Here is a 10,828-nt window from a genome sequence, read left to right on the forward strand (position 1 = left end):
ACTGAATTGAACATTTTAAATGGATGAATTATATGATAGGTGAATTATGTCCCAATAAATTTGTCTTTTTAAATCCAATCGTGGATCTATACAATTTTTTAATTCTCTATTGTGGGTGTACATACTATAATGATCTGAATATACCCATGCTTTTATAATATTTCCAAAATGAAAAGAAAATGAGGGAAATGCCTACTTCAGCTGGTTTGTATAATGACCTTTCTGTACAAGTTGCCTGAAATCCAGGAAATATGTATAGATTCTATATCCATTTACAAAGTGAAAATAAGAAATAAGATAATTTTCTGTATTGCTCCATTAAACATTATCCTCTTATTTTATCTACCTCATCATGGTAGTGGAGATATCACTAAAATATACTGTTAAATAGAAAAAAAAGTCTCTGGACTTCTATAAGGAATGGTGTATAATTCTCAACTTTCCCAAGGGTCAATATTATAAGAACAGACATATAATACAAGTGGCAGAAGGAAAGCCAGAGTTTAGGAGATAAGTGCATGATAAAGATAATAAAATTATAATAAATTCATTTAATGAAAGTAAAAAGAAAGCTGCCCATAAAAACTAGTATCCCACTTAATTTAATCAGCTACAGATTAACTGTTAACTTGTTACATTTTATACATACTTGATTTCTAACTTGGTTTAATTTCTTCTTTAAGTCCTGTGTCTCATCTTCTAAATTCATACGATAACGTGCTGTAACCTCAAGTGAAGCCTCTGACATAGATTGTTTTTTTAGGGTGTCAGCCAGTTCTTGTTGAAGTTGCCTCACAACCACCTAGGAAGATATTTCCATTACTGATTTAATATATCATATTATTATTAAGTTATGTTAATGATAAATAACTAATATGTAACTTGAAAAAAATCACCACATACATCAATTCACCTTCTTTTCCTCTCATTTGACACATTGCTGTTTACTTATTTTAGTTAAAGACACAGAAAGTGTTATCCTCCTACCTAATCAATATTAGGTTACTTGAACAAAGAATTGAGCTCCACTATCCATTTCCCCTTGATGAATTTGCAAAGATTTACAATTTACTGAAGTCTGAAAAAGAAGTGGGTATGTCAGGGGGATGAGTGGTAATAAATTCTACATTGTAGAACATCTTCCCTCTTTTTTTTTTTATGAGAGACTTAAATTAACTTCAGAGGTCCTCACATATTAAAACCCCCACTCAAACCCTTTCAAAAGGTTCCTACATCTTAGAATAAAAGTGAAGTCATTCCAATGGCCTTCAGCATACAAGGTATGCCACACATGAGTACTGCCACCCTCACTCATCTGAAAACAGAAATCTCATGCCAAATTAATGAATCACAGAGTCTACAATTCTCTTTTTATTAGAAAAACTTATGTCCAAATGATAGCAATTGGACCTAAACATGAGAACTATAAGCAAATTATTTGTAAAAATATCCAAAGGAATTTACAAACAGCAGTGGGAAGATTAAATCAAGTATAATTTTGCTAAAACTCTTCATGTTTGTTTCAAATTATGATTACATGAAAAGTAGCTGTCTTTAAAGAGTGAGGAGGTCCTAAGAATACATTATTTGAGACTGAAATATTTCCAAATTTACTTCAAATTGACATGAATAAAAATGAAATTATACTAACTATGTATAAGGAGCTACTGAACAAAAAGTACTATGAGATACAGCAGCTATACCTCAGATCATCTGGGAAATCTATAATTAACTGTCAAGGTAAGCCACTTACTTGAATCTTAATTTCAAAACACTCATTTCAGATATAAACATTTCTATTTATTTGCTTCATAATGGTCTTGAAATGTGATGACAAATTAAAATTATTTTAGTAATATAAGACTAAATTATTAATATCAATCTATATTAACAATTTATAACAAAATTTCATAGACAACACAACGTCTTTTACTCAAAAGTAAAGCACCTCTCAGGTTAATTATTTGCTAAATACAATGTATGCTTTTAAACTGATAAAGCAAATATATTGTTAGGTTGTATAATTTTAATATTCATCTAGATTTAACATTTAGCCATAATCAAATATTACTTTGAATTTTATTTTAGAAAATTTGAAAAATATTTATCTTTTTGGATACTTACTTCTCTTTCGGCTTTATCATTTTCATACTGATACAGTCTTTCTTTTAAATGATTACATTCATTGATTAATTCCTTATTTCTTTCTTCCAGCATACGGCCTTGTTTTTCACTTTCAGCTTGAAGTTTTTTTACGATATCCTGAAACTGATCTTGGATATGAATTACTGTCTTTTCGTTACTGTCAGTTTTGTTGCGAGCATCATCTAGCTGCTGTCGAAGCAACACATTTTCACTTTGTAGATGAGAAAACCTCTCCTCTAAGGATTCCTGCTTTCCAATGTATTTATTCACCTTACCTTGTTCATTTTGATACATATGTTCTATTTCCTTCTTTTGACACTGTGTTTGGCTTAGGTCTGTTTGGACACGTTCTAAAACCAAAGTCCTTTCTCTGAGAGCATCTCTCGTGTGATGGAGCTCAATTTCTAAGCTGTTCAATTTACTTTCGGCTTTAGACAGTTGTTGAGAAAGAATTTCATTATTATCTTTCAGGTGAGACATATCAAAATCCATTTTGTCCCGTAAACGAAACCATTCATCTCTTGCTCTCTGGAAAGCAAGTTCTAGATCTCTTTTTGATGTCTGACCTTGCTCATGATCATGTACAGCAGTAGCCAGTCTAGAACGGTAGGATTCAACTTCTGTTTCCAGTCTGTCTTTGTTCTGTTTTTCATTCTCCAGTTTAGAGTTTAGCATTGTATTCTCAGCTGTCAGAACATTAAGCTGTCCAGTATACTGAAATATTGTTTTTGTTAGTGTTTCCTCATTCAGTTTTACAGTCTTTTGAAGTTGGTCATTCTTTTCTTTTACGATTGCAATATCCTCCAAATATTTCTTTTCCATTTCCTGCTTCTGATTTTTTACTGTGTCTATTTCCAGTCTTAGCATGGCGATTTCATCCTGCAACATGTGGTTTTCATGCAACAGATCTTTCTCTTTTTCATGACTATCAGAAACCTAAGAAAAACAAAAGATATTATGATATCCTCTGAAACTGAAGAAGAACCTATATGTTTACATCATGAAAAGTTTGCAATAAGTCGACATTTCATAGAAAACAATAAATTTGTACTCAAACTTCCAACTTTAAGCATAAATTCCCAACAGTTCCAAAATTTAATATAAGATGCTGAATCCATGAAAGTAAAAGAGAAATCATAAGAGAATTTTTAAGAGTCTCAGATTCAGAATGATAACAAACCCAGAAGTCATAAAATAAAAGATGAATAAATCTGACTATACTTAAAAATGGAGTTCACAGTCTGAATATACAGCTACCCCACACTAAGAGTATTAACTGCATATATTTAGACAGATAAAATTTCCTAAAATTATTTTCCCAAGAATATTTTATAGGTATTCTACTTTTCTAATATTTTCATATTCATTTATAAAAATTACATCTACTAACAACTGATAAATCTTGACAATGCACCAAGCAATTTTATATACATATATCAGTGAACTCATTTAGTTATCACAATCTGGAATGGAGAGGTTAAAAAAGATGAGCCAGTTTGGGATTTTCCCCAGGTCTTCTGACTCTACAAACCACAAACCACAGCTACTATATATATATATATATATAGCACTGTATTTCAAAAAGTCATGGCAAATAAGGTAAAATTTATAGAGCTCTTCTTAGAAAACCATGAGATTATTTGCTGCTGCAAAAACTTCATTTCCTCTTAATAATGTTTAAAGTAGTAATAAATATGTAATAGATAATACTCTGAACCTCTGTACTACAAATAAAATACTCATCAATGAATTATCACTAAGTATATATTATGGCATATCATCATCTTCAAAAGCTCCTTCTACTGAAATAAGATACTACTTAGAGCAAATATTTACTTTTCTCAAAAGTAGGAGATGACATCTAAAATATGGTCTCGGAACTGCCTACACTTCTCCTCCTTACCATCAGTGGAAGTGAAAACTAACTTCTCTGTTAATATAGCAAAGCAAGAGGATGAAATCACTGCCTAAACCTGGAACATCTGTTGTTAGTAGCAATAGTTTTGAGATTATAAAAACCTCATCAATTCCTATGGAAAATACTAAAAGCTTCTCCTTTGGAAGAGGCCAGTGTGAATGTCACTTCAAACGGAGGAGACAAATGGATTTGAATTAAGAATATTATTTTATCCAATAGACCACTCCTTAAATATATAAACCCTTAAAATAAATAAACGCATGCATGCATGCACACGCACGCAAACACACTTTTTAAATCCTCTACACATTTCACATGTACAGTGGTTTATAAATATATACATACACAAATCTGAAACACACACATTTGTAAATGACTAAACAAAATACCTCAGAATTCATTTTCTTAAGATTTATTTCTATCTCCTTTTGTTTGCAAAGGTGATTGGTCAGGATTGCATCTTGTGATAATCTGGCGTTCTGTTCATGAGAAAGTTGCCTCTGGGTGTCATTTAGCTCTTCTACAACCTAGAGACACATTTCATTAGGTTTTTGTTCTCATACCATTAAAAACAGGTCAAAAGCTTAAGAGCAGAACCTTTAAAAACATGTTAAAAGGAAGTAGCTTTTCTAGCACAAAGATCTTTATCCTCCATGGAAAACTCAAATTTGAATTTAAATGACAGCTAGATTTGTCAAACAGCAAAAATACAGGCAGCTGTAGTATTGTCAAATAAAATTTCTTTACAAAACATTTCACTAGTTCCATCAGTCTCAAGGCAATTTAGTCTATATGTTAACATTAAAAAATAGCCAAAATTAACATTTCTGTTAATAATTAAGCTCGCTTGATCTTTTATTTCTTCATTTTAAAAATATATAGAGAGTATCTATTAAATGGCAAGAATTGCAATAAATTAATAATTTTAGTTATAACTGTAACAGTTCAGATTTTGAACAATATAACATTTTGGGGTTGTTTCAAACCTAAATAATCAGAGATATTATAAATTTTGATGAAACATTGTTAGAAATATAAAATTTTTACCAAAGATGAATTTACCTGATTGAAATTATTTCTTACAGTTTTCAATTCCATGTCTAATGTTCTAAGGGTGATTTCAAGTTGTTGTTTCATTTCAACTTCTTTATGATATTGCTCTTCTTTCTTTCTTAACTGCTCCCTAATTTTTTTATATAACATATCAGTATTTTCTCTCCTCTCTTTTTCTTGTTGTAAGGTAAATCTGCAGTTGAATACACTTATCTTAAAATTCATTTAGTTAGAAAATAAAAAGTTCATTTTCATAATCTGGTTCTACATATATTGGTTTATTATCCTAATAAAATTTCTATGTTCTCAAATTATTTTCCTCTCTGGGTCTCATGTTTTTATTTCTTACTTCAATCTCTCTCAAAAGATATATATATACTTGAAAGGTAGCAAATGAAAAAAACATTCTGTTAGTAAGTTTCAGTCCACAGTAATTATGGTAAATATTGTAGGAAAGGAATTTTGAAATTATTTGGTAGAGCTGAAAATTATCCTTTTATCCACAGTCATATTTACTCCTCCATTGGGACAGATAATTCAGTTACTTATTAAAAAGAGAAGTTGTTGTTTATAAGTAAGTTTATATATTTACAAGAAATAAAATTTAAACCTCACAAAACATCTCCGCTGACCATTGTAATCCAAGAATCGGCTAAGGAGTATAATATCTGAAGCTCTACACTTTTTATGTTTCTTCTTTTGCAATACTTTCAACTCCTCTTGTTGATTATTATCTATTTTATAAATCAAAAATCTCTTTTGGAACAAGACAACACCCACATTAATTAAGTCAACAATAAAGAATAATGTATGCTTTTAGTATATACCTTTAAATTAATTTAATCAATGTGCACCAAAGATGCTAAATAAGCTAATCAGTCAACTCTTCCCATTTTACTTTTCATTCTATGCATATATTGAGACAAAAACTGCATCAATTTTTTAAAAATTTTTTTCTGTCTTGAGAAAAATGGCCATTTCAGACTCTGTCGGTAGGAAAAGAAGTCCATATGAACTCTTGAGAACAATTTAGAAATATGGATCAAAGAAACTCTTAAAAGTTCTTATACTTTAACCAAATAATACTTTATTAAAGAATTTATTCAAAGTACATAATCAGAAATGTAGAAACATTTATAGAGGAGACATTCCTTGCAGCATTAATTATAATACAGAAAAATGAAAAACCAAAATTCAGTTTGTTAAATAAATAATGAGGCTTCCATATAGTAGACTTCTATATGGTCATTTAAATAGTGATTTGAAAGAATATTCATTAACTCATTACCAGAAATATACAATGTTAAAAACTTGCTATGTTATTTTCAAGAATCTTACAGTCCACAATACTAAAGACATTTTCTCTCATATAAAACTCCGGAAGATAAGTTGGCATTTACAGAACTTCTCCTACATATCTGCAGTATAAAAGTAAATGTTCAAATATTTCTTTGAAACTAAGATGTTCAATACCTCAAATTGCAGAGTTCTTGTTCCCATTCCACTTTTTGATGTTCTAACTGTGATTTCATTTCTTTTGTTTCTGATAGCTCCTTTTGTAGTCCAATCACCTTATTTTCAATTTTTTTAATTTTTCCTGTAAGTAGTTCACAGTGATTTTTTTTAAGTTCTAGTAATCTTTCATATGACATAACTGCATCCTGGATTTTCAATAAGCTAACAGAATCTGCATCAGAGAGAAAACAAAAATAGAAATAAAATGTTTGAGTCTTTCTCGTGTATGAATTTCCATACTCATTCATATGTTGAACAAATATACACTGAGTACATAAAATGTGGAAGACATTACACTAAGTTCTGCAGATAAAACAAATACAACTCCTGGCTCTTGTTTAGTTTAAAATCTAGTAGAGGAGAATGACAAATAAAATGATAATTACAAATTCAGATAGATACTATAAGAAAATAGAATTCATGATCACACAACAGAACTTGATCTAGATGGGGCCCAGGCAAGAAAACGCTGAGGAAGAGTTGGCCACACTGAGAAACGCAGGATGAGCAGAAAGCAATCAGACAAAGGAGGAAGAAGAGCATTCTAGTCTGTCCACAGCACGTGTCAAAGATCCACTGCAATCTGCTTCTAGCAAGAAGGCGTAAGAAGTACTGATTTACCTTCCTACATGAAACAAGCAAACACAGATCAGATGAAATACATTAGAAAATTCTTTTCAAGACAACAAACTTCAGGCAATGAAGGACAATGATTCCCAAAACAAATGACGTTAGCCTAAGGAACGTCCCAGGTCACTACCTTGAAAGAGATGCCAGGCCACCACACCAGGGGAAGGAACTGGGCCCACCAGACTCTCTGACTTAGTGATGAACCTGAGGGGCAGGTGAAACCAAGGCAGGTAGAGATCACAGGTCAGAACACTGGAGAGGAGAGAGGAGAACAGAAAAAGAATCCTGGAGATCTACAGAGGGGATTCGGCTGAGTAGGAACAGCGTGTACATGTAAGGACCTACCTGAGACCAGGGGGAAAAAGAAAACATTTGAAAACAGCAGAGGAAACAGTGCCTGGTGCTCACACAGCACCAGGAATAGTGTCTATTCCCAGGAGCCAGAAACTCATAACTCTCAGGACCGTGAACAGAGGAGTCAGAAAGGTCTTGCTTCAGCAGTGGGGAGGAATTAGCTCTCAGCCAAGCACTGCTCTGGATTCACCTGACAAATCATAAAAGCAAGACTGGAATGGATCAAACTACTTATAAGTAATTTAACTATATCCCAAAACAAAGCTCAAAAAGATAAGTAGAGGATGAAAGCAATTTTTTAAATTAAATTTGTGGGGATGACATTGGTTAATAAAATTATATAGGTTTCAAATGTGCATACAACTCAAAAACACATCATCTGTATATTGCATTGTGTGTCGACCACACAAAGTCAAATCTTTTGTCACCATATATTTGCCCACCTTTATTCTTATCTACCGCCCCCCACACCTGCCTTTCCCTCTGGTAACCACAACACTTTGTTTGTGTCTATGAGTCTTTGTTTCTTTGTTGTCTTGTTTGTTTGTTGCTTTCAATGTTATATGCCAGGTATGAGTGAAATCATATGGTTCTCAACTTTTATACAATAGAATATACCCAGCCATAAGAAAAAATAAAATACTGCCATTTGTGACAACATGGATGGATCTTGAGATTATCATGCTAAGAAAAATAAGTAAGATGGAAGCTATTTTTTAAAAACCATATAACACTTTTAAAGATGCAAATTATGTCAGAGATAAAAAAATACACTGGACAGGAACAAACAAATATTAGACATCACAAAATAAAAGCTTAAAATTTTTGACATCAGTAAATTGTGTGAAAACTTCAAAAGGCCAATATATAATCCCCCAAAAGGCAGGAGGGAAGTGTAGAAAAAATATTTGAAGAAAAAATGGCCAAAATTTTCTAAACCTCATGAAAACTATAATCCTATAGATCCAGAAATGGAAGTAAACTATTATAATTTTCTTATATATGATTTCATATAATGTTACTTGAAGATGGACTGTGAAAACTCAAAATTATTTAGCATAAACAAACCCTAAAGCAACCAATAAAATAGGAAGAGTAATAGCTAATAAGCCAAAAAAAAAAGTCATAAAAATTACTCAATTAATCTAAAGGAGACAGAAAAAGTCAAAAACAGGAATAGCATATGGGACAAACAGAAATCAAACTAAACTGTGACAGATTGAAACCTACTAGATTAATGATCACATTAAATGAAAATGGCCTAAAAACATCAATTAAAAGACAGATTGTCTGACTGGATGAAAAAGCAAGACGCAACAATATACCGCCAGAAAAAAAAATGCACTTTAAATGTAAAGACACAATTTTTTTTTAAAGATTAGATATAAGATATACTACCCTAATGCCTGACAGAAGAAAGTTGAGCTAAAGTGGCTTTATTAATATTAAACAAAGTAGATTTCAGAACAAAAAAAATTACCAGAAATTAACAAGATTTCATAATGATAAAGTAATAAGCAACATTATCAATCCTAAAAACTTATGCCCCTAATCACAGCTTCAAAATACATGATGCAAAAATTGAGAGAAATGCAAAGAGAAATAGACAAACTCACAATTGCAGTCTGTGATTTCAATACAATTCATTTAAAAAGTAATACAACAAGCAGGAAGGAAATCACGAAGTAGATAGTAGAATTGAATACCACCATTCTTCTCAAGTACCCATGGGACAGATACCAAAAAAAGACTATATTCTGGGTCATAAAATAAAACTTAACGAAGGGGCTAAGTCAAAAGATTTAAGTCATACCAAGTATGTTCCCTGGCAATCTAACTGGAAATCAGCAACAAAAATATCTCTGGAAAACACTCAAGTATATGGAAACTAACACACGTCTAAGCAACACTGAGTCAAAAAAGTAACTAAAAGAGCAATTAGAAAGTATTTTGAACTGAATGGAAATGAAAACAAAACATATTATGTTTGAAGGCTGCTGCTGCTGTACTACTTACATGAAAATTTAGAGCACTGAATGTCTATACTAGAAAAAAAGAAGAGTCTCAAGTCAATGACCTTGGCTTCCACCTTAAGAAGCAAGAAAAAAAGAGCAAATTATATCCAAAGCAAACAAAAGAAAAAAATAATAAATATTAAAGATGAAATCAATAAGATGAAAATTAAAAAAAAATAGAAATCAATGAAAACAAATGCTTTGAGATCAGTAAAAGTAATAAACCTCTGTCTAGGCTGATAAGGAAAAAGAGGAAAAAAGAGAGAAATATCAGAAATGAGTAGGGTGACATTATAGATTTTACAAATATTAAAAGAATAACAGAGTAGCATTATAAACTTGATGTAAATAAATTTGACAACTCAGATGAAGTGGGTAAATTTTCTGAAAGACAGAAATGACCAAAGCTCTTTTAAGAAAGAACAGATAAAATAAACATCCCTAGAGCTATAAAAGAAACTGAAGTCCTACTTAACTACCTCCCCATAAATAAAATTCCAGGCCCAAATGGCTAAACTGGTGAATTCTACCAAACATTTTAGGAAGAAATAATACCAATTCTACACACTCTCTCAAAAAATGAAGACTTTGAGAAATGTACTCTGATTCATTCTATAAGGCTAGTATTACCCTGAAACCAAAAACAAAGATATTATAAGAAAAAAAAACTATGTCGTGAGCCTGGAGGTAAAATTTCTAAACAAAACATTAGCAAATCAAATCCAACAATTCATTAAAAGGACAAAGTGTCATGACCAAATGGGACTTATCCCAGGAATGCTGAGTTGGTTTAACACTCAAAAATCAATTAGGGGAAAGAGGGTCAAATACATGCTGAACGAAGGAGATTAGACGTTGAGTGGTGTGCACCCAATAGACTATACAGAGGTCATATTATAAAGATCTTTGCACAACAGCTCACAAAATTTTTTTAGTTAAAAGATAGAAATAAATCCTATAATCACGGGGTGGGAATTTTTCCAGCGGAGCGGGAGGCATGGACCATCAATTGCCTCATGTATTTGTAATAGCACTCACATCCCATTATAAGAGTCTATTGATTCTGTTGATTATTTCACTAACAATATAACTAGATAGATATGATTGTGGCACCCAGTGTGACCGATTTACCACTGGCAATGTCAAATTTAGTTAAACACATATTCAAAAACTACAAGCAATGAAGTTTCTTTTGTTT

The 10,828-nt window shown here is 31.6% G+C and overlaps 1 protein-coding gene across 3 annotated transcripts in view; it reads right to left on the reverse strand.

Annotated features, from left to right (window-relative positions):
- Positions 1 to 595: 595 nt before the first annotated feature.
- ANKRD26 (ankyrin repeat domain 26) overlaps positions 596 to 10,828 on the reverse strand; it is a 68,865-nt gene continuing 58,632 nt past the window's right edge. For 2 of the 3 annotated variants that reach the window (XM_025041256.1, XM_015598748.2), the window contains 5 exons: positions 6,590 to 6,803; positions 5,126 to 5,309; positions 4,453 to 4,590; positions 2,125 to 3,081; positions 596 to 802 (listed from right to left, as the gene is read on the reverse strand). In XM_025041256.1, the coding sequence (XP_024897024.1) occupies positions 611 to 802; positions 2,125 to 3,081; positions 4,453 to 4,590; positions 5,126 to 5,309; positions 6,590 to 6,803 (1,685 nt within the window). In that variant the 3' untranslated portion in view covers positions 596 to 610. The remainder of the gene's footprint in view (positions 803 to 2,124; positions 3,082 to 4,452; positions 4,591 to 5,125; positions 5,310 to 6,589; positions 6,804 to 10,828) is intronic. The other variant, XM_025041255.1, reaches the window with a different exon arrangement.

Source organism: Pteropus alecto, unplaced genomic scaffold, assembly GCF_000325575.1.
Source record: "Pteropus alecto unplaced genomic scaffold, ASM32557v1 scaffold269, whole genome shotgun sequence".
Taxonomy (NCBI): domain Eukaryota; kingdom Metazoa; phylum Chordata; class Mammalia; order Chiroptera; family Pteropodidae; genus Pteropus; species Pteropus alecto.